Source organism: Lepidochelys kempii, chromosome 8 (assembly GCF_965140285.1).
Source record: "Lepidochelys kempii isolate rLepKem1 chromosome 8, rLepKem1.hap1, whole genome shotgun sequence".
NCBI classification, from domain to species: domain Eukaryota; kingdom Metazoa; phylum Chordata; order Testudines; family Cheloniidae; genus Lepidochelys; species Lepidochelys kempii.
In genome coordinates this window covers 30806400-30831093 of record NC_136387.1, presented here as the reverse complement: position 1 = coordinate 30831093, position 24694 = coordinate 30806400, and the positions used below count along the sequence as shown (strand labels likewise).

General features: G+C 42.8%; 1 protein-coding gene across 4 annotated transcripts in view; it reads right to left on the bottom strand.

The window, feature by feature from the left end:
• Positions 1 to 2974: 2974 nt before the first annotated feature.
• The window catches only part of SPDL1 (spindle apparatus coiled-coil protein 1), a 48549-nt gene continuing 26829 nt past the window's right edge, over positions 2975 to 24694 (bottom strand). For 3 of the 4 annotated variants that reach the window (XM_073355956.2, XM_073355955.2, XM_073355957.2), the window contains exons 9-11: positions 24505 to 24617; positions 21614 to 21801; positions 18272 to 18819 (exon numbers count right to left, since the gene is read on the bottom strand). In XM_073355956.2, coding sequence (XP_073212057.1) covers positions 18272 to 18819; positions 21614 to 21801; positions 24505 to 24617 — 849 coding nt within the window. Of the gene's footprint in view, positions 3681 to 18271; positions 18820 to 21613; positions 21802 to 24504; positions 24618 to 24694 lie in introns of those variants that run through there. The other variant, XM_073355960.2, reaches the window with a different exon arrangement.

Here is a 24694-nt window from a genome sequence, read left to right as displayed (position 1 = left end):
TGCTTGCAGTAATGTGGACCCTCAGCAAACTGAGCCCATAACGGGCGCGTAGCCTGTAAAGGTGCGTACCCCGCTTCCGATTATGGGTTGGGTCCGGGCCAAAAGCCCGCTCACACGGACTGAGGTAGCCCAGACTCAGACCCTATGAAAGTGGAAACACTACCTAATTTTAGCTGCAATAGGTGCCCAAGCCACATGGCACCACAACTCGGCCGTCCAGTCGATGCAATCGGTGGCACTAGCAGGTAACAAGTCAGACTGTTGGTACTGCGCACATGCCCCCTAATTGGCAAGTGCTGGCATTCCATGGGCCGCAGTGCTGTGGAATGAATCCTGGGCCCTTAACAACACCACTTTTCTCAATAAGTACAATGAAACACCCCCTTTCCGGCGCTAAGGGACACCGGTAGTGATACTGCGGGACGCGTATTGGTGTGTTCAGCGGCCTTCGGCAACAGATGCCGCTCGACCCATCGGAAAACTTCCCCGTTCCTCGTGCACAGTGATAGCAGAATACCTGCCAGACACCGGGCAGTTTAAAGTTACTGCTGGCCCACAGGAAATGCCCAGTGAGTGGATGGCCAGAGAGACGTGGGTCTCGAGTGACAATTGCTCCGGTTCCTCCAAAACCAATTTGACTAATACCAACGGCACCAGCCCCTGCCACCGGTGGTGGTGTTGGGGCGAGTGGGGACTACATACCCATGGTTTTCTGTATTCCTACAATGCCAGTGCCCCCCGGATGGAGAACGCCCCTCAGCACAATTAGGCACGGGCAAACCCCACGTGCACATTACTGGTCTCGGTGTGGCCAAAGCTCCGATAGTTGGGGTCGCAGTGCCTCAGATAGCACGTCTCCCCATGGCAGGATTGCCGGGGCTGTACTGGCTATGTGGCCGTTGGGCATATAAAACCCTACCCACCCAATGCTGTGGATGGTGCACACTGGGACAGCTCCTCCCCTATACGTATGGAATGCAAACCATGCATGCTCATGCAGTGCATAATTACATATTGGCGGCACGTCCACGACGGCGCCCACATCCCATTGTGCAGAGACCCACAGGCTTCCATCACTTTGTCCACACTTTCTTCCCCTGGCTAGGGGTGGCCAAACTGGAGCGGGCTATTGTAAATATTTCAGCCACATTAGAGATTATAGAGAATAATATCATAGATGCAATCCAAGCCCTGCAATTAGAAGTAGTTTCTTTGTCACAAGTTGAATTACAGAATCGTATGGCGTTGGACTACTTATTAGCCGCTCAAGGTGGAATTTGTGCCTTGATTAATGAAAGTTGTTGTTTTTACTCAAATCAGGATAAGCGCATCAAGACTGACATTCATAATAGGATGGACCACTTGAAGGTATTACATGACGTGGGCTCTGAGGCTTCTGTATGGGATGACCCTTGGCAGTGGCTAACCTCCTGGCTTCCGGATCTTGGCACCTGGGGGAGATGCATTGGGCTCCTGCTCTTGATTGGATTACTGGGCTTTGTATGTGTGTTTGTCATTCTTCAATGCTGCGTGAATTGCTCCTCTGCCCTCCTGGCCCGACTAGAAACACCCAAACCAGTGCGCACGCTCAAAGTGCGCTGGTGGCAGTAACTAAAACACCTCAGTCCGCCAAGGGCGGGAGTGTAGGGGTAAGGTTGCGGAAGATTGGCGAGGAGCTAAGCGGTGGACTGAGTATGTGACTGGATGTAAGCGGAGGATGCAGGCAGTTTCAATGAACTTTGTCCGACAGACCCTGCCAAAAGACATTGTAGCATAGCTCAGCATATTTTTGCCTGTAAACTAGTCAGTTTATGTAATAAGCATAAATCGTACATATAAGAATGTAGCCAGCTGTTGATCCCATGTATTTAAATCATTGCCAAACCTGTGTTTTATGTGCTATACCTATTACACATCACCAAAGAGGTGAACTGTAAACCCAGAGCACCCACCATGTTGGAAGTCTGGGAGAACATATAGTGAAGCCAATAGGGAATCAGCACTGGTCCTTGGGCAGCTGGGCAATGTGATCCCATTTCTGTGAAAGGGTAACAGTCTGTGCCCAAGAAGTGCACCAGGAGACCAAGGAAAAAGACAGGGATGCAGCCTCCTCAGTTCAAAGGAAGGTTAAGAACTCAACAAGGCCCAGTGTGGAGGGACACGAATAAACTGGGCAGTGTCCAGGCAGGAGCAGCTCTACCAGGGCTGAGGGGGTTTTTTGTTTTTAAAATCACTTGCCTTGTGTGTAAGGGCATCAGTACAACACAAGCTAAGAAAAAAATTAATTGAACTGCTGAAAGTACAACAGGATTGTACAATGGTCATGTTCTACTGCCAGCTAAGACTCATGCTTTGTAATAAGTTTAACTTTGATTTTAGTCACCTCAGTTTTCTAAAGAGTTGATTACCTGCAACTAACAAAAACTTGGATCCACTTTGGTTTAAGTGCTGAATACATTTAGGAGCCTATCTTCAGCCACCCACATTTGGGAGTGTTTACATTTCCTGTTTGGTGCACACAGTTTTCAATGGAAGTTTTAGGGGATTAATGCCTTGGGGGGTGGAGGGGTGGGAAGAGATCAGGGCACAAGTGCATAAAGACTTACTCAACCAGGTTATCACTGGGTAAAAACTACTGGAATAAATTTTCCAACTAAGACTTTCAGAAAACTTAGCTACGAAGTCTATTGGCAAGCACTTGAAAGGGCTGAATTAGCCGCTAAGGGAAACCAGAGCAACTGTAGCAATTATCATATTTCAAATTTAATTAAGTAGTTTAGAAGTCTTAATTGGGAACAAACATCCATTAGAATTAACCTACACATTAGCTGCATATTTATTCGAAGTACAGTGTGCAAGTTGCAATAAGCCATTTATTGTTACAGAAAGCTTACATGTTTTGTATTCTACAAACAAAATTAATAAAGTAATTACATTAAGAGCAGTAACAGTTTTTACACACAGAATATTACAAAAAGATTTCCTGATTTTTTTTTTTTTTAGAATTTTACATTTAGAAAACTAAGCACTTTGTCATACAATGCAATGTTTATCGGCACCTTAGAATAAAGCAAGATTTATTTTAACTGCTGGTACATTTACAAGATACTTCCTAGCATTTCAAATGCACAGAACCTTCATATAACTTTTAAAGAAGGTGTTAAATATGGGATTTAAGTATACAGGGAGCACTGAAAATCAGAAATTGCTACACATTTGGGAAAATGTAGCTTTGAAAGATGCCCATTTAAAACAAATAAAACAACCTTTAGGATATTTAACCACATTGGTATTTACTGTTCTCTCTCTATCTTCCCTTCCATCAGTCCAGTGTCACAATATTTTATTCACTAGATAAACATGCAGTCCTACTCAGTTTATATCTGTATTTATTATATAGCTTCACAGTACGTCCATAGTCAACTCTAGTCATTCTGAACTTTAAATGGTACACTACGTATTCATTGCTGCACAACAGAATCTTTAAGGCAAGACTAAGTTTCCAGATTTGCTCTGGAAAAACTGAGTTTTATTGCTGAGGACATTGTGTTTCAGGAGTTGGCTTAGAAGACACATACAATGTATTGTATGTTTTCTTTCGTGTTTTCTTCTCAGGCTTGATTGTTTTGTCACGCAGGTCTTCATTTTCCACAGTTTCAAGTCTGGATCCAGCTGTTAACCTACAGGCAAAGCATCCATTCTAAATACATATTTTATTAAAGAAAAATCAAGGCTGCGGGTCTCATTTTAACTTAGATCAAGCACCAAAATGGAATACCAATTGCTCTATCCACAAGAGAAAGTAGAGTCAGATAGTATTTTTACTACAAGATTTGAAAATATAAAAACATCAAAATTGTTTTGAATTCACATAGCAATGCTCCCCTTCTTTACTTCGCCACTTTAAAGAGCTTTTGGTTTCCAATTTGTTTGATCTACTGAACCAGTTTGAAACTGATGATCAAAGATGGTAATTAGTTGTTATCCTCCTTGAAACAATATCATCCCATGCGTGGAACAAAAGATGAACAGAAGTCACATACAAAAGCACAAGTTCCAGAAGAAAGCTACCTATCAGTTCCTGATTAACACATTACATATGACCATGAAGTAGCAAAGTCATAATTCAACTTTTGTATTGTAACAGACAAAAATATAGGGCCAAATTCAGTGCAAACAATTTCCATCCAGGCTCTCTGCTACAGTAGCCTCTGTCCTGATGGTCATGAACACCTTAGAAGCTCAATCAGTTTTTATTGACTTACTTGGGCTCAAAGGTTATCATAATTTGCCAAAGCTATGATTTTAATCTGCCTGTAGTCTAAACAGGTGTGTGTGTGTGTGTGGGGGGGAATGTTGGCTTCCACACTGTGGTGTAAGACCTCCGTTAAGACACAGGTTCTCAGACTTCAAGCTACAACTACACAAGTTTTCAAATTGCATGATATTAACTAATTAAGCTAATGATTATAAGTGATTTTTACAAGTCTGTCAACTTTCAGTACATCAGACATGTCATGTTGAATCATACTCCTTGTAATCTATTTCCAACATATATAAGGAATTATTCAGTTATTTTCTAATAGGTCTTGCCCATCATATGGCGCTGGCCCCTTATTTACTGCTGCTATATAACCATTTTCAATGCAAATGGTTTTCCTATTATTTTTCCATGCAAACAAGTGCTGCAGTTGTCAGAGATCATCTGCCATGGAAAGAGAGGAACAGCATAAGATCCACACATCTGGGTAAGGAAATCTAATTCTGGGGACTTGAAAAGCTTTGTTGGAACATGAACCTGACTTCTAGAGTCCTCACCTGACCCCATCTATCTGCAAAACATCCCACTTCGTTTTTACACCAAATATAATGGCATAAAATTCTCACCAGTTGTGGTATGTTGCACAGAAGTCCCTGAAAGCACTCATTTCTCACTTCAATAAGCCTCAAAACTGCAGGCCAAGAGCTAGACTCCCTATGTAATCTTTACAAGTTAACAAAGGAGACGTTTCTTACCTTACAGCAATTTGAATTCTTTTAGATGGTTTTTGTCCCCCCATAGGATGCGAGTGCCCACGCGCTCTTGAAAGGAGAATGCAAAGTAGTGCTTGCAGGCCACACCTGCACTGAACACTTTGTGATGCAAACAAGGGGATAATAAGCAGGGGCAAGCCACCACCACTCAGTTCCTTCACAACAACAAAGCCAGAGACTCCACAGCAGAGGAGGAGGAGGGAGGGAGGTGGAGCTTCCACAAGGACAAGCTACTGTAAGGTAAGTAACCTCTCCTTCTTAGAGTACATGTCTCTATGGGCACTCCCCCATAGGAGACTCCCAAGAAGTAATTCAAAGAGGTGGTGGGTACTGGGAAGGTAAGTCAAGAACTGTTCAGAGAACTGCATCACCAAAGGCAGGGTCCCCTCTGGAAGCAGGTAAGGTGGCATCAGGCTTGGCAAAGGTCTGAAGAGAAGAACAAGTTGCAGTTCTGCTATGGGAACATCTTTTAGTAGACATGGACTGAGCTCAAGTGGAATGTACTGTCATATGGGGGACTACATCCCAGTTATTTCCTAACAGGTCAAAATACAACCTGAAAATCATTTTGACAGCTACTGCAGAGAAACAGATTGGCCCTTCATTCTTTCTGTAAAGAGAAGGTTACTCACCTTGTGCAGTAATTGAGGTTTTCTGAGATGGTTGTCCCTGCGGGTGCTCTACTTTAGGTATCTTCAGGCCCTGCACTTGTAATCGGATATTTGTGGTTGCAGCGCCCGGATTGGGCCGTGCATGCACCATTGCCATCTTGTGCTGCTCCGAGTGGTTACATAGTGGTGCACAGCCAACCGTCCCTCTATTCCTGCCCTACCCAGGGGAAACTGCATGAAACTCCAAAGGAGAGGGGAGGAGGGAGGGCTTGGGCAGCACCCACAGGAATAGCCATCTTTAAGAACTTCAGTTATTGCACAAGGTGAGTAACCTTTTCTTCTTTGAGGAGTGTCCCTGTGGGTGCTCCACTTTAGGTGACTGTTGAGCAGTGCCCCTTAAGGGGGGGGGAGGGATGGCTTCAGAGTTGCAGTATGCATGGCGGATAACACCTTGAGTCCAAAGCAAGTGTCCAAAGCAGACTGTTGCTCTAAGGCATAGTGTTTTGTGAATGTATGGGCTGATGCCTAAGTTGCTGCTCCGCAAATGTTAACAATAGGGACATTATTGACGACGGCTACTGATGTCCAAAGTACTCTGGTAGAGTTCATTGGAACTGGTAGATGAGAGTTTTGATAACAGAGGTGGATGCATCCTGATATCTACTTAGATAGTATCTATTTTGAGATAGAACAATCAATAGGAGAAGCAGATATAGCAACGAATAGTCTTGAGATTTTCTAAATGGTTTTGTTCTTTCAATGTAGAAAGCTAGAGCTCGATGAACGACCAGTGTGTGGGAGTGATGCCTCCTTTCCATCTGCATGTGGTTTTGGAAAAAACTCAGTAGGTAGATAGGCTGATTCAGAAGAAAGGGGGAGGCGATGTTGGGTAGGAATTTGGGATGTGGTCTTAAGGCAACTTTGTCTCTAAAGAAAGTTGTGTACGGGATGTGTGCCATTAATGCCCCAGTTCTCCCAGCCTTCTGGCAGATGAAATGACGATAAGTAAGGCCACCTTCATGGATAAGTGGAGGAGTGAGTATGTGGCAAGTGGCTCAAAAATAGTTTTTCCATAAGCCCATGTAGGACCAGTTTGAGGTCCCACAGGGGCAAAGGGTTCCTTATTGTGGGATAGGCACTTTCAATGCCCTTAAGAAAGCATTTAGTCATCGGGTGGGCAAATATCATGGCTCCATCCACTTTGTCACAGAAAGAGGAAATAGCTGCCAAATGTACCTTGATGAAGCTTGTGGAAAGCCCTGATTTTTTTAATTATAATATGTAGTCCAGGACCCTTGGTAATGGGGAAGATGTTGGTAAGATCTGTTTATCTTGACACCCAACGCTGAATCATTTCCACTTATGGATATTGGTCTTTCTTGTACTTGCTCTCCAACTGTTCAGTAGTATATCTTTTACTTAATCTGAACAGGCCTCCTCGACCACAGTCAGCTATGGAGTAACCAGGCCGTGAGGTGTAGTGGCGGACATGTCCTGCATATTGTGATAGAAGATGAGGTACTAGGGGAAGGGTTTGAGGTGGGGTCAAACTGCCATCTGAAGGAGATATGGAAACCACGTTTGTCTGGGTCATGTAGGAGCTATCAGAATGACTCTGGATTTGTCCTTCTTGGTCTTGTGAGTGACCCGGTTTAGGAGTGGGGTCGGAGGGAATGCATACATCAGCGGCGCATCCCATTTGATAAGGAGAGAATCAGCTAGGGAGTGGTGTCCCAATCCTGCTCTGGAGCAATAGTGTGCGGTATTCTGTGCTGTTGCAAAGAGCTCTATGGTGGGAAATCCCCATAGTTCGAATATGGCACATAGAATTCCAGGATCCATGTCCCATTCATGGGTTTGTGAGAACTCTGCTTAGGGCATCCGCTGTTGTGTTCTGAAATCCCGGATGGTAGGATGCTGATATATTGATGTGGTTGCTGATGCATCAATTCTGAAGTTGTATTGTCTCTGTGCTCCCTCTTGGCGGTTTATGTAAAACATGCATGCTATATTGTCCGTGAGGATCCTGATGGCTGTGTATTTAGAGGTAGAAAGTGATTGCATAGATTTCAGATGGATCTCCCGTGCAGACGTTCTTTGGTTATGTTCACCATTTTGGGGAGTCTCTTACCCAGTGTGGCGTCTGTTTAGAGAGTGCCTCTGCAGTATGTCCATTGTTCGAAGCCAGGCCTGCAGGCATCTCATGTGAAGTCTGGCGTGTTTGACAACAGATGTCGTTGCTGACATATGCCCCAAGAGCTGTAAAGACATTCTGGCGGATGTTTGTGGGCTGTCCATCACCGCCAAAATTAAATTGACTGCTGTGAGGAAGCATTGTTGAGGTAGTGTTGCTGTTAAACAGTCGAGACAGGCTCCTACAAATTCCAGATTCTGGACAGGAATGAGTGTGGACTTTTGTGCGTTTATTTGTAATCCTAGGCTCGTGAAAAGGGTTATCGTACTGTGCATGGCGTTTACTACTTCTTGCTGCGTTGGTGCCCTTATGAGGCAGTCGTCCAAATATGAAAATATCATTACTCAGTATCTGAGGAGGTATGCCGCCACGACAGCTAGAACTTTGGAGAAAACCCTCGGAGTGGTGGACAGGCCGAAGGGTCGTACTTTGTATTGGAAATGTTTCCCTAGGGTGAACCTCAGGAATCTTCTGTGTGACGGGTTGATGGTAATGTGAGTCCTGCAGGTTGAGAGCCAATCTCCCTTCTCTAATACTGGAATTATTGTAGATAATGACACTATTTTGAAACATTGTGTTCTTACAAATTTGTTGAGTTTCTGTAGATCCAGGATGGGTCTCCACCCACCAGATTTTTTTCTGTGTTAGAAAATAACGCAACCACCCCCCTCTCCCACCCCGTGCTGCATTGGTAAGGGTTCCTCGACACCGAGTTGTATGAGGGGATTTATTTCCTGTTGCAGCAGGTGCTCGTGAGATGAGTTTCTGAAGAGGGATAGGGAAGGTGGGTGGGGGGAGAGGTAGGTGGAATAGAAGTAAAGTGGATGGAGTAACCCTTTTGGATAAATTTCTAAAACCCATCTGTCTGTTGTGACGGTTTTCACACTTGGTAAAATGGTGACAAGCAATCTCCGAACTGATAGGAGACCGTTTCTGTTTCCAGAGTTAGAGAGCATGGTGGTCTCATGCCCTGGATCACACCTTGAAAACTGCTGTCTGGAGTGGACTGCTGAGACGTCGAGGGTTGATCTTGGTTTTGCTGACATCTTTGTCTATGCAGTTAGTCATACTGCCTGTGGCATTGCCAATACAGCGTTAAGCAGAATCTCTGTGTATAATACCTGCCCTATTTTTTTTTTTGCAGGTGTATAGATGCCCAGAGATTTTAAGGTTGCCCTTGAACCTTGAGAGTGTGAAGGGACTCATCTGTTTTGGTCGCAAACAACTTTGGGCCTTAAAAGGACAGATCCTCCACTGTCGAATGGAATTCCCTTGGAAAGATGTAACCAAGATGCATGGCGTATGACCACATACGTTGCTATGTATTGTGCAGCCATGTCTGCTGAGTCCAGGGAGGCCTGGCGATGAGGTGGCCTTCTGCAATGTTGACTTTGAACTGTTCTTTCATCTGGCAAATGGTCAATAGGTTCAGATATCTTTGAAAAGACAGAGAGTGTACTTGGGTAGTAAAGATGCATAGTTCGCTATGCAGAACTGTTGTATGCCAGACGAATATGCTTTGCGACCGAAGAGGTCTAGCCTCTTTCAGTTCTTGTCGTAAGGAGTTGTTCTGGCTTGGTGCTGTTTCTGCCTTACATAAACAGATTTCACTACCAAGGAATTTGGTGTGGGGTGTGTAAAAAGGAATTCAACATCTTTGGATGGAACATAGTATTTCTTATCAGATCTTTTGCAAGAAGGTGGTGCTATTTTGGGCATCTGCCAGATAGTTTGGCAGGCTACATAATAGCATCATTGATTGGCAATACAATCTTGGAAGTGGATATCTGGAATATATCCAACAGATTGTACTGTGACTCTGGTAGCTCCTCCTGAGATATGTCCAGGGATTCTGCTACCCTCTTAAAAAGGTCCTGGAACAGCTTGAAGTCATCCCTGTGGTAGGAGCATTATTGTTTCATCAGGTGACAAAGATGACAGGTTAGCCAGTGGTAGGGCTTCCTGATCTGAGAATTCCTCTGCCCTTCTCTCATGCGTGTCCGAAGGTGGTGGGACAGATGGTGATGACGACTGCGGAGCTGTGGGTCTTGATGGGATAGGACGTCTGCGATGTTGGGAGGCAGAGTCCATGTGTGCCCAGACCAAGAGCATGCAGCTTAAGGGTAATTTGATTGGTGGGATGGCCCCAGTTTCGGTGAGGAGTGATGAGGCATGTAAACACTTTTCTGTCTTCCTCATCCTCGTCACTTTAAAGAGGCGGAGCTAAGCAAGGTGAAGTCGTCAGTGGACTTGGTACCGACCAGGCTGGAGTGCTGTCAGTACTGAGGAGCGGCAATTCAGGGGTTGAGGATTCCCGCAGATCCGCATGTCATAAGAACTGGTGCGGTACCAACAGCATCAGTGTTGATGTCAGCGTTGCTGGCAGTGCAGCCATATGCATTACAGGCACCGGTGCTGAAGGTTTTAGGCTGAGCTATGCAGGCACCACAGGTTCCGTGGGTGGTGACGTGGAGGGCTTTGTTGTGCCCTCTGAGGCGCTGTTAGAGCTTGCCCACTTTGGGTCCTTTGATCTATGAGAACTCCCACTGCCGGAAGGACCCAGGGTCTCTGAGTCCGATGCACTTGATGCGATTGGTTCAAGATGGACTTGGCAGGTGGGGATCGCTGCTTCTTAGCAGATTCCCTCTGAGTAGAAGTCTGAGCCCTCTTTTTGTGGCCTTTTTAGGTAAATGCTCCTGGTGAGGGAAGGTAGGAGCAGGTCCTCTGTCAGATGCTGCTGATGGATACTGTTGGCCCAGAGGTGTCTGAGACTCAAGGTCTGAGGTCTCCATCATGAGCAATTTCAGTTGGAGATCCCTTGCCTTCCTGGTTCTGGCTGTGAGGTTTCAGCAATGTGGATGCTTTTGAGAAATTTGGGTTTCGCCAAGACACAGGATGCACTGTGCATGTTCGTCAGATACCGGGATAGAAAGTCTGCAAGTCAGACAGTTTGAAAGCTAGTGAGATAAGCATGCCAGATAAGTCTGTCTCCAAAATGCAGTAAGGGACAGACAGTGTATGGGAGCCTAAACCTATCTTCCTACTGAGGCTAAATACAGAGAAAAGAAGGGAAATTTTTTTTTGGTAAAATAAATGAGGTAAGGGATATCTAACTATTACTTATCCTACCACTAAAACTATCTAATGCTAATCTTATCTACAAGAAAGAGAAGACGCTGCTGATTGCTCCAACTCAAGCCAAAGGTGGTAGAGAAGGAACTGAGCGATGGTTGGGGCTGCACACCGCTATGTACCCACTCGGAGCAGCGCAAGACGGAAATGGCACGTGCACGGCCCAACCGGGCACTCGTACCACAAATCTCTGATTACAAGCATCAAGACTCCCAAAGTGGAGCACCCACAGGGACACTCCTCGAAGAAGAAGATACAAATAGCTTAAAATGTAGTCCTGTCTAAATAGAAGACAAAGGACTGTCTAACATCTGGTGAATGAAGGCTCGATTCCTCTCTGAGGTATCAGATTTTGGCTTGAATACAGGAAGGTAATCCCTTGGTTAATGTGATATGCTAATGAGATCTTTGAGGGGGATGGGAGGAGAGGGATGGGGGCCTAATACAGCCATGCCCTTATAAAAGGTGGTATATGGTGGTTTGGCCATAAGTTCCCTCAGCTCTCCCATTCTTCTTGCTCAAGTACTGGTGACCAGAAGTGAAGTTTTAAAAGGAGAAGTGGAGGAGAGCACAGTCAATCAGCTTGAAGAAGACTCTCCTTAAAGCATTAAGAACCAGGTTGTGGTCCTACTGGGGGCTGGGTCACAGATAGGAGGATACAATTGTATAGACTTTTCAAAAATTTAGCTGTGGCAAGGTGGGCAAAAACAAAGAACCCCTAGACAGAGGAGTGGGAAGCTGTGCAGAAGCCTAATATAGAAATATAGAGCTTATTGACAGACCTCTCACATTTAATTCCAGTATCTTGGTAAGCAGAACTTCTAAGTCTTGGAAAAATGGAACAGTACCAAGAATGAAAGCCTTTCCACTTCTGGAGGTAAGTCTTGCAGGTACAGAGTTTTCTACTGGCCAAAAGAACTGACTGAACTGCCTCCAAACAGGTCAATTCCATGGTCAAGAGTCATTCATGAGCCATGCGTTGAGAATCAGAGAGAAAGGGCTGGAGTGGATAAAGGATCCCGAGTTCTGTGTCAATAGGTCCTCTGTGGTAGGAAGTCATAAGGGTGCCACCTCCTAAAAATGGATGAGGTCTAAGTGCCACATCTATCTTGGCCAGGCGGGTGCTATGAGAATAGCTCTCTCTTTCCGTGCATAGTTTGAGAACAGTCTTGAGGACTGTCTCGGCAGTTAAGTATAAAAGCAGGGCATGAGGCTATGGCGTTATCAGCGCATCTCCCCCAGAGCAAAACAGGTGACTTTTGGAGTCATTCAGGGTGGCAAAGAGATCTATTTGTGGTAGACCTCAGGTCTGGCAGATGCTGCAAATGACCATCTTTGAGCTGTCATTTGTGGTCTTGCCAGTAGTGTCTGCTCAGGGAGTCAGTGATCGTAATCTGAAGGACAGATAGATAGACCACTTATAAGTCTACTCGACAGGAAATACACCAGTTCTAGAATCATAGCAAATCTGCTCATAAGGACTGGGATCTTGCTCTGCCTTGGTGGACGATGTAATACATCACCTCCCTGTTGTCAAGCACTACTCTGACCAAGTGGCCTTGTAGGTTGTGGAGAAAGTTTTGGCAAGCATATCGAACTGTTGATGTCAAGTGTCAATTCTTGCAGAGATCATTTGCCCTGAACTGTATTTCCCTGCAACTGAGCTCCCTATCCTAACAGACAGGTGTCTGTTGTGAGAAAATTTGGTAGCGTAGGATGCGAGAATGGGATTCCCACAGACCCTTTGTGGGTTCTTCCTCCATGTAAAGTAATCCAACACATTTTAGAGGCACTGTGACCGATCTGGAGCAGTTGTATCTGTTTGGGGTATATACTGTTCTTAACCATGTCTAGGGACATCTGAGGTGTAATCTCATGTAGGGAGTCATGAACTTAGAGGCAGACGTGACAAAGAGCTGAAGGCAAGTGTTCACAGTTATTTGTGGGCTGACCTGCAGCACCAAGATTAGGGATATGTGCTGCTTCTTCTATGAGGTCTTCAGGTCCGTGGTCACAGACAAAGCTGGACCAGTGACAAAAGCAGCCTGCAATTTTTAGGTCAATGTTACGGGGAAGGAGAGGATTCTCTCTGGACCTAGGGAACATTCCATTAGGAGGACTTTTAGTCTAGCCTCCCCGTCTTTTTTGGACCTACCCTTACATCCCAGACAGACCTTGAATTTTGAGGGGATATGGGAGTCCCTCAAACACCACAGGCTACTTTAAATGTCCATCACTGCAGGGGAAAGACCTGTGGTAGGACTTAAACACAGGTGTGCTAGGCATAAATTATGCTCTGGCACAAAGGTCCAGAAGTATGAGAGGAAAAATCCCTCTTCAGAAGCACACAAAAAAAGAACTAAGTAAATAACTGGGAAACAAACAATAATGAATAAAGACTTCCAAAAGGTGAAAAAGGCAAGAAGCTGAAACAGCTAACAGCAAAGACTTTCTCTCAAACTGTAGGCGGCTGAGCAGGAACTGAGTGGTGGGTGGCTTGTGCCTGCCGATATCTTCTTATTTGGACCACAAGATGTTGTTCTGTGCAGGCACAGGCCCATAAACACTACTTTCCAGTCTCCAATCAAGAGTGCACAGGCGTATGCACATACTATGGTACCGAGGTGGATGCACTCATAGCAACATATACTCTAAGAACCATCTTGCAAACTTCATGGTTGGTAAGGAGTCTGTTGAACAGCGAGATTGATGAGCTTCCTCTAAAAAAGCAATTATGTTCCTGTAGCACTTGGAGCTTTGTTTGCCAAGTATCTTCTTGCTAGTGCTCCCTCTGCTTGATGGCTCCCCCACCCGTCCTTCCCTTGATGCCCTCTGGACCACTACCTGTAAGTCCCTTAGGCAGTTTAAAGTGTACAAGAAAAGAGCCCCTCTGACAGAGATTTGAAAGTGTGCTACTCTGCTCATTATCTCTTGATAATGATATTTAACCAGTGGTTTCTACAGTGTAAACAAACAGATGAACAGTAATTGATTAAAAATAAGCAGTTAACCTATGCCTGAGCTTTTGTTTGACTCCACACATAATCCAAGCTTTCTTACACACACACACACACACACACACACACACACAAAATGGCTGAGTTTTCTGACAAAAAATTGGTTGAAGGCTAAAACACACAGAAAGCCAATTAAAATCCAGTATGCTTACATTACAAATTCTGGTGAAACATTACCAGAAACTTTTACAAGATAGGCCCAGTATTGGATAACTGCGTCCACAAATAATAAATAGGGCCCTATCAATTTCACAGTCATAGGATTTTAAAAATTGTAAATTTTGTGATTTTAGCTATTTAAATCTGAAATTTCACGGTGTTGTAATTTTAGGGGTCCTGAGCCATAAAGAATGGAGGGGGGGAAGGGTGTCACAAGGTTATTGTAGGGGAGGTTGTAGTACTGCTACTCTTACTTCTGTGCTGCTGCAGCTGCTGGCCAGGAGCCCAGCTCTGAAGGCAGAGCCGCCACCAGTAGCGGCGAAGAAGCAAGCATGGCATGGTATGGCATTGCTACCCTTACTTCTGCACTGCTGCCTGCAGAGCTGGGCCCTCAGTCAGCAGCCGCCACCCTCTGGTTGCCCAGCTCTGAAGGCAGCAGTGCAGAAGTAAGGATGGCCTGGTACTTCAGAGCTGGGTGCCTGGCTAACAGCTGCTGCTCTCCAGTTGCCCAGATCTGAATGTAGCACAGAAGTAAGGGTGGCAATACTGCGACCCCCCTAAAATAACCTTGTGACCCTCATGCAACTCCCTTATGGGTCAGGACCCCCAATTTGAGAAACACTGGTCTCCCCTGTGAAATCTGCACAGAGTAAAAGCACAAAAAAGAGACCAGACTTTATGGTAGGGGAAGACCAGATTTCACGGTCCTTGACACTTTTTCATGGCTGTGAATTTGGTAGAGCCCTAATAACAAATCACCACGTATGTCTGCAAGTTTCAAGCTGCAACATGTTACTGTACCAATTACCCAAATCAAGAGTTCTGTTAAGACTATTTCTACCTTGAAGCAAACATCATCTTGTCTGACTGAGGTATTACTTACACACACACACACCCCCCTACCTACCTTATCAGGTAATTAAGCTTTTCACCTAAACCAAAATATATTAAGCCAACTGACAGAAAGGCAACTGTCAAGTCAGATATACAAACCCTCTCTACCTAACCATCATCTGTGCTTCTCCACCCTAATGAAGTAAAAGGAGGATGTACAGCAAGTATCTATTGGGTACATTAAGTGAACTCAACTCTGGTTATTGCTAAGTAAACTTCCTTTCTCCTTCACATTATTTCTTCTGCCAATCTCCATTATAGTATATCGTGAAAGAAACAACAAGTTTATGGAAGAGAGCTGAGGAGTGATAACTAATCAGAGAATGAAGGACTGTGTATTGCCAAATAGCATGCAATCTGGTTCCTACACAGAAAGATATTTCAGGAAAAAACTTCAAGATGGAACATCACAAATTTCAAAGAATGGACACTGAGTAAAGCAGTTGCTCTTCCCTCTGGGGATCATGATCTAAACAGGCTTCAATGGAGCTAAACAGGCTTATAGAATTTTGCCAAACAGGAATGAAAGCCTTGCTGTTCTCTAATGAGTCTGCACTAGGGGTGCAGGGGGCACAATCAGGATAATCCAAAAGGAAGAGTTAAATGAAATTAGAATAGTTGAGTCAGAACACTTTCCTCTTCCTGGGAAAAGAAAACCAATGAGAACAAACCAACATTTCTATAGAGACCAAAAGCCCTTAGAGTTTTGATTTTTCTTTTCTATATCTATGTGCTATCTAGGCCAACATAAAGTGGTGCAGGAGAAATAAAAATTATTCCCATAAATTAAAAATTTTGCTTGATTTTATTTAGTCTTCCTTCACCCACCACCCTCCTTTACTCCCCAAACCCTCCATTTGTCAGACACAGTTTCCTCCTTGGCTTCCTCCTCCCTTCAAACCCACAGCCGACTTCTCTAATCCACCTTTTCACTCTCAGAAATGCCACACATTTTAACAGCCTTCCATTAACCCATGAACTATTAATGTTACTTTCTCCAAAGCCTGCTGATGTTGCTTCATCAGTTAGTCATACCTGGGCACCTCTTTCACATCCAGCTTTAAGTGCTTCCTTCCCTTCTAGATAAGGCAAGATGGCCCCAACGGAGGCCCGAAACTCCAAAAACCATTATAACCAATTTGGCCCTCTCAGGCCTTCCCAATTTTTGACATTCCTGCTCATTCCTCCTCACCTTTCTCCTAGATAAGGGATGTGGGAGTCAGTATTTGTGACTAAATTACTTAAAATCAGTTGGACAATAAGCTCATAAGACTGTTTGGGAGGGGAGAGATTCTACTCTAACTACATTGAAAGCTCACAAATTGTGCCCCCCAAACCAAAACATTCAGTATCTGAATTATACGACACACGCCAGAAGGAGAATCCAATAATTACCTTTGCGTTCCTTATATTTCTTACAAGTTGTACGTGCACTTAAATGAACCTTTGCGACCTTTTCCACATGCGTTGAAACAGACACTTGTCATAATTTAGTTTGTTAGTAAGCCCACTGTCACCCATTAAAAAGGTACTCTAAGTAACTAATGCCAATACTAAGCATCATCTTCTAGCATTTAAGTCCCTCTTCTCTTCCCTGACCAATATCTGATTTTGTCTTGCCATATTCCCCTCTGTTCTTCTCATGACAGACTTGAGGCTGCCTTGATTTTCTTCTCACCCAAGCCCTTTTCCATGCTTCTGCATATATGTAATACCTCCAGTAATCCCACTTCCCCAAGCTACAGCCTCTTCATCATGCAAAGCCTTACTACCCCCAGTCCATGTAACCTACTAATTAAAATGGAACCAGCAAGTTCTTCCAACCCAGTGATGTTGCAATCTTACAACCCATTGTGCTTTCTCAGTGTATCCTCCTATTATTCATCAGATCTTCTCTGAATTTATATTTTAAAGCTTCTCTAAATAGTGTAAATATAAAACAGGGTAGTTATGAAGTGCAGTGAATGAGACTTGAGTTTTGCAAAAAAATATTGTGATCGCACCATTTTAATTGTCTCTAATTATATCCATACAAGGAAGCAATAAAGAGGTTGCACAGGAATCTTTACTTCTAGCATTTCCTAACTTTGACCTCACAACCGTTAACATTCATTCAGCATAGCTCTGTATCTAATTTCCATATGCTTTGGAAACAGTTTGTATTATGTTTGATTGTAGTATATATGGTTCCAATATAAAGCATTATGCTGTACCATGAACAATGCTAAATAGAAGCTTAAGAAAAAAATATTTCAGAGACAAGAGAGGAGGGGAAAAAAGGGAAGTTTCTGAGGGGGACTATAAAGGAGACAGAGTCAGCATTAAAGGGAGTGGCTCACATTCCTGCAGCAATTATTTTCTGGCAAACTAGCTTGCCCCACGGGGAGCTATATGCAATACTAAGTTGAAAGACTGAGGCAAGAACATGGTAAAGAGAAAAGCAGTAAGGCAGCTGGACACCTCATGGAAAATGAACACTTTTTAAAGGAAATTTAGCTTTTTTCCCCCCACTCAACATTCTATTCCACCCTCCTTCCAGAATGGTTTCACTCAGCAATCTTCTCAACATAGCTACACTCTATTGTGTGCAGAGCCTGACGTGAAATATCAGAAAATGCTGGCTCTCTCTAGTTTTACTTACATAAACTTTCTGTCCTGTCATTAGAGCTCAAAGGAGTAATATTAGCCTTCACATGATTTCTGTGTACCCACACATGCTCCCACATGAGAATATTAACTTGAACAGAAAACAGAAAGTAGCATTCCTTTTACAAAGACAAAATCATTGGACCTCTGTACACAGTGCTTGGTCTCTATCAATCATTACTTAAATTTTGAATAAAACGGTGAAAGTTTTAGTAACTTTGACAAATACTAGTTTTCAAAACAAAAAGTTATTACATAATCCATTAAAACATGATCTTGAATAATAAAAAGTCATTTGAAAGCTACTGGTAATCATTTTTTAGTGAAGTGCAAATTTTAGGTTATGTATTATTTTAAGTCTTGAGTTTTCAAACGACTCCTGGAATGCAATCCCTAAACCCTGCCAAGGTCAGTTTTGTATGGCAGCCTCAAACAGACCAGGAAAAGAAGCCTCATATTGAAGCCTCTGCAAATGAAGTTTGATTTATCATGGTTAAGTTAAAGATATACAAATCAAAACACTGATATTTTGAACAACAGTAAACCTTAAATATCAGTTTTTCCCAAGATCCAGGTTCATGATTCTAAGAGTTACTTTCATTAGCAATCATTTTAGCCTTTTTAAAGGATTTTGAAAAGTTGAGCGTAGGCAGCCGGAACTGAGGAATTACACTGCATGCAACACTGAGAAAATAGATAAAGAAGTGGATAGCATAGTTCATGCAGCGAAAAAAAACAGATGCAGGTCTGCGCTGATTGCCATAAGCATACACACAAGATGACACTGACCTGGAGGCAACTGGAGTTAGAGAGTTATTTCCATTTCTTTCACTTGAACCTTTGGTGTTATCTTCTTTGATTTTAACTCTTTTCCTGTCCTTCTCAGGTTCAGCCTTTAGCTGTGTTGCTGGAAGAGGCGTGAAGTTCGTTGGCGCTGGCACAAGTACATATTTTCTTTGAGGGGCATCACTTGGCTCCAAGTTCTTGGAACATATCTTTCTTTCTTCCTTATTTTGAGATGAAAAGTGAGTCGTTTCCTCTACTGTAGCATTTTTGCTATCTACAGGTTCAGCAGTCATGTCCACTGGAATCTTCTCCCTCCTTTTTATGCTTTTAGGGATTTTAATTAATTCTAGAGAAGAATGATAGTTATGTTTGTATACAAACATACATGTTGGTAATTGAAATAAACTTACGTGTTCATACAATTACTGAAACCAGCAAGATAGCATTGAACCTATTTAGGTGACAATTTGTTTAATACAGACCATCCCAAGATGTTTAACTGCCTCCATGCTGATGGAGCTATCAGACAGTGACTTTTTAGTAACATACATTTAAGTGTCCCAAAAGACTTAAATTCAAAAACTTAACTGGGAGCTCCGATTTCCTTCTCTCACCTCTATTTTAAAATTTTCACCAACCCCTTTTAAGCAGATATACCTAACTGCACACACCTCCTTTTGTGTGTTCTGATTTTTCTGACATTTTGGGCTGTTATCCTGGTAGCTAAAACTTACTGATGACATATTGCTCAAATGAAAGGCAAGTGCTTCTTTTAGGCAGAAGGAGCTACCTCACACAGTACTCCATTTCCTAACTTTAGTTTCCTTTCTTCACGACCATGGACTTCTTCCACATTTGTTTCACTACATATCTGCCTATTATTTTTGCAGTACTCTTCATGTGGGCCATAGTTTCATCTCTAGGAGGGCAAGTATAACCTCCCCTACCCTAGGGTTTTCCAACACTTAACTTTCAAAAATGCTGATTTTTATTTTTTTTTCCAATCGTTATGAAGAAGCGTGACCACATCACTCTATCTTAAAAACTTTTCTACTTTGAAGGGACCTGGAAGCCAGGGAATTTTTAAGACGGTCAAGGATTCGCTGCCACCTGCTTAACTCATCTGGCAATTTGTTCTTATGCCCCCTTGCATCCTTTTACCACTATTGGTGTGAAGATTCTCAGTAGTTCCCAGACTTGTTGTGTTTTCCACATTTACTCAACTACTGTGTCACCTGAAAGCATCTTTCTTGCATGTGCCTCAGTTTCTCACTGCCTGAAAGACTGATTGAAAGCTTTAATGCATTAGCCATATAAGGAAAGAACTTGCATTATATCTGTTTTCAGTCAGTGAGCTGTAATTTTACAAGGCACTTGGTTACAGCTGGTATGAAAAATGCTTCAAATATTTTTAATCGCAACTCAGATTCTAGTAAACTTTCTGGAGATGCAATCTCAGGATTCACACCGTTGAAATGCTTCAGCAGAAAAATTGTTCTGTTCGTTTCAAAACAATTTTTGATCCTCCCCACATGGTCACAATGGTGCAGCACTCTCACCCTGCCCTCTAATCTAATCTTTCAGTGTACACATCTCATCTGCTCGAAGAAATTCAAAGGAAGATTGCAATTGTCCCAAGACAACTAAAAGAAAAAAAATGAGGATTATACAGTGATCAGCATACCCAGCAGCTCGAAGCTAATGGAAAATTTAGAAATAATCACAACAGTTTTCATTGACACCAAACTAGGCTTTGCTCCACTGCTGAAACAAGACAACAGTTACATCTAAAAAGCCATTTTGGCTGTAAAACATTCTTGCAGGCAACAGAAACTAAAAAATGTTACCAATGCTTCCTTTTTAGAGATAATGTCTCGGACTGGCAGAGATCTGAGCTTGCACTTCTCTTTCTGCCAGTACCTGAGATAGCTGACCTCTTTGTGGACTCCGGGACTCCTTCAAATCTCCATTGTAGGATTAAATGTCAGCTAAACAATTAGCTGCATCCACAAGCTTTGTAGTGGCCACACAGTAGCACCCAACAGGTTTCTCAGGGAGGCAGACTCTGGAAGAATTCACTCATAATAAAGGAACTACTGTGGCATTCTGACTTCTCCCCAGTTTGAGCTATGATGGGAAAAAAGTCAAGGCTTAGAGTATGAACAAGCACTGACATGGCAGCCTTGTCAGACTGAACCAGCATGTGCTCCTTTCTGGCAAGATTTTGTGAATTCAAGAGAGATTCAACCTGACCACCATTTTCTAGTGGAGGAGAAATGTTTTGTTTGCCAACTATGCCATATTGAGTAGAAGAGGAGGGACATATAGAAAGGAAGGAGTTCAACAGGTAAACCCATTCAGTAAACAGCACCACAAAAGATTTCGTACTCAGTGGATGTCTATACAGTCCATGGCAGTGAGCCTCCCATTCTGGGTCAACAGACTCTGGCTCAGGCTAGCACTCTAAAAATAGCTGCATAGACAGCCCTTTGAAACTGTGGCTCAGGCTGGAGCTTGGGCTCTAAAGGGTAGGAAGCGGTGGACTCCAACACAAAATTTGCCTTTAAAAGCTAGGACAATAATGGGCAAGGTTAGAGTGCTAAGTCACTGCTTTGCACCCATGGCTGTGGTAGATTCTCTCTAACGAAGGAGATAGTTACATGGTCAACTCTCACTTTCAAAAACAACTCTGAACTTCTTCAGAGATCTCCACAAAGTAATGTGCAGGCCAAGTGTCTTTGACTGGTAAAAAAAAACGTTAGCATCCAGAGTTTCCATCCTGCTTCAAAAGTTCCATTCACGATTTGCTGTGAATTTCCATGTTTTAGTTTCAGAATTCTATAGCACATGTATAACTATATATACACGCACACGGATTTCAGACTTGTGAAATTAAAAGTCAGTATACTAGTTCAGTATATTCATTTCAATAAAGCAATGTTTTAAAAATCACTGCTGTTCAGCAACTTACAAGACAGTAGGATGTTTTACAGTCACTTGTTTCAGTAGAGTGTTTATGGTCAGGTTGAAGATGTCTTTTTAGTTGGTTGAAAACTAGTGCCTTAACAAAAACCTAGTTATAGCAAAAGAGGCTCAAGTATTTATTTTGTTCAACTGTATTAGTGATCAGAAAAAGTTACCTTCAGGTTCATACTTCATTTTCAGCTCGTCCAGCATAACTCGCAAGTTCATGTTCTCACTTTGGCAAACCTGCAGGTGCCTCTCATTGGCAAAAAGCTTCCTTTCTACCTCCAGAACCCTCTGGCTCTCATACAAAGCTTTCATCCTCTGTAAGGATAGTTCGTTTCTCAAAGTTTCGGTCTCCTTACTGGGAAGGAAAAGGAATTGACAAGTTTAAAATTCACAAGAGTCAAATTAGGTAACAATTTACAGTGAGCTTTCAAAGCTAAAGTATTTGGTTGCTCAGATCCTCTTAGAACAATTAACTGCAATTGGAAGCTCCTCTAGGGAGCTTTGAAAAATCCCAACCCAAAGTTGAAATTTTGAAGTCTCTTCATTTCTAGAATAGGAATAATAGTTTAATTAATGGAGAACACAAGCTACTTAAACAAGCAGTTATCTAACACCGCAGTGAAAATTATACAATACAAATTTAATCAGAGAACCCTCCCTCCCAAATCACAACCTGTGCATGGATAAATAAGATTTGGTTTTGTTTTCAACTTCACAGCCTGTACTTTCAGTGTTTGGAGGGGGAGTAGTCCATTTGAGCTAAATACTGAAGACCGTGGGACAGATCTCTTGCTGATCTAAATTGTCATGGCTCCACTGAAGCCGAGGATTTGCTCCTCTGCATACAGTACCAAATTGGATCATTTTAGGAGAAGAGCACACTACTGTTATTCTGTATGATGAAACCTGGACTTCAAACCAGAAGGAAGTTCCCAATAATATTTTAGATACACAATTTTCTCTTCAATTTGAAATAAGAGTAACATGTAACCTTAGACTGGGGGTGGCAATGGCATTAATTTATATACAGCTAAGGATGAAAGTAAATCCAAGGACCTCTAGAACTAAAATCCAAGACAATAAAAACTAAGAAACCCTAGAGTAGTTGTCATAAATATAAAGGGAAGGGTAAACACCTTTAAGTCCCTCCTGGCCAGAGGAAAAACCCTTTCACCTGTAAAGGGTTAAGATACTAAGATAACCTCGCTGGCACCTGACCAAAATGACCAGTGAGACAAGATACTTTCAAAGCTGGAGGGAGAAGGGCGGGGGAGAAACAAAGGGATCTCTCTGTCTGTGTGATGTTTTTGCCGGGACCAAAGCAGGAATGCAGGTCAGAACTCCTGTAAAGAGTTAGTAAGCAATCTAGTTAGATATGCGTTAGATTCTGTTTTGTTTAAATGGCTGATAAAATAAGTTGTGCTGAATGGAATGTATATTCCTGTTTTTGTGTCTTTTTGTAACTTAAGGTTTTGCCTAGAGGGATTCCCTATGTTTTGAGTCTGATTACCCTGTAAGGTATTTACCATCCTGATTTTACAGAGGTGATTCTTTTACTTTTTGTTTCATTAAAATTCTTCTTCTAAGAACCTGATTGCTTTTTCATTGTTCTTAAGATCCAAGGGTTTGGGTCACCTATGCAAATTGGTGAGGATTTTTAATCAAGCCTTCCCCAGGAAAGGGGGTGTAGTGCTTGGGGGGATATTTTGAGGGAGGAGGGAGACGTTTCCAAGTGGGCACTTCCCCGTTATTTTTGTTAGACACTTTGGTGGTGGCAGCATAAAGGTTCAAGGACAAAAGGTAAAAAGTTTGTACCTCGGGGAAGTTTTAACCTAAGCTGGTAAGAATAAGCTTAGGGGGTCTTTCATGCAGGTCCCCAGATCTGTACCCTAAAGTTCAGAGCGGGGAAGGAACCTTGACAGTAGTAGTAAAAGCCACATAATGTCTTTCACAATCACATCAATAATGTAGATTTCAGTTTCCTGGACAGAGAGACTAACATAAAAGGTTAAAAAAAAAATGATGAAAAGATGAAAATGAGCATTCTAGGTGTTAAAGAAGGGGCATGCTGAAGCCAGGGTGTTAGGCTTCAAAGGGATCCTAGAGGGCATCGTCCTTGCGGAGGCACTCTATGCCAATGAGATAAAAGCTCTTCAGTAACATGGAAGGGATCTGTAGCCCTGTGGAGAGCAGAGCAGACTTTAAGATAACTCATTATTATATCCTCTCTCAATACCAAGGGACAGGGACATAAGCCTCTGTGTCAGATAGTAAAGCATCTGGGTGGGTTGACGGTGCCAGCATGCCTGGCACTGGTGCATTTAATACAGACTTGGTAGCATTAAAGGGAGTGGTACCAATGGGACTAGTTCCATAATGACCAATGTTGAAGCACTATGCTGAGTTGATCCAATGCTCTGGCCTCTGTACTAGCAGCAGTTAACTCCAAATCTCAAGACTGCACCAGAGCACATTTGTCGGGGATATGGGATGCCCCAGACAGAACAGACATCTCATGTATCCATCATTTTTTGGAACTGCTGCCTGGCAAAAGGGGCAATACTTAAAGCCAGAAGACTTAAGATAGATCATTCCCAAGTCCTGGTACTGGGGAGGAGAATTAACAAATCAAAACAAAATAAGCAAGTTAAAACTTCCAAATAATAAAATTATCAGAATTTACCAAACAGGCTGGTACCCTAACTGACTGTACTCAAAACTAATATGCACACAGCTAACTGTAATTTAAAAAAAGCATGTGTAAAAATCATGGGCACCAAGGAGCTCCATCTCAGTCAGAGGTGGTGAGAAATAACTGAGGGGCAGCTGGGGCCACTCTGTCTTTTGTGCTACTGGTACACGCAGGATACTGATGACCTAAAGATTCCAGTCTTGAGCACCTAGGGTCCATGTGCACCGAGAACAGAATATATGTGGACAAACCAAGAAATGGCAGAGTGCAAGACAGCTCTAAGTTGATATAGATTACAAGTATTTTTTTAAACATTAAAACAATTCCTAAATTCTATTTCTAGGCTCGAAACCCCCACACTCTTACTTGGAGTTCTCAAGTTTCATTTGAAGCAGATCTGTATAATAGCCATCTCCAAATTCTCCACCTCTTGAACTGCTACTAGAAGGTTTTGATTCTTCCATGTTCTCATATAAATTCTGATGCAAGGGAAGAGTTTAAAAAATTGTCAACTAGTGGCTTTTTCAGAAGTGCATTAGTTCTATTCTTACAGTTT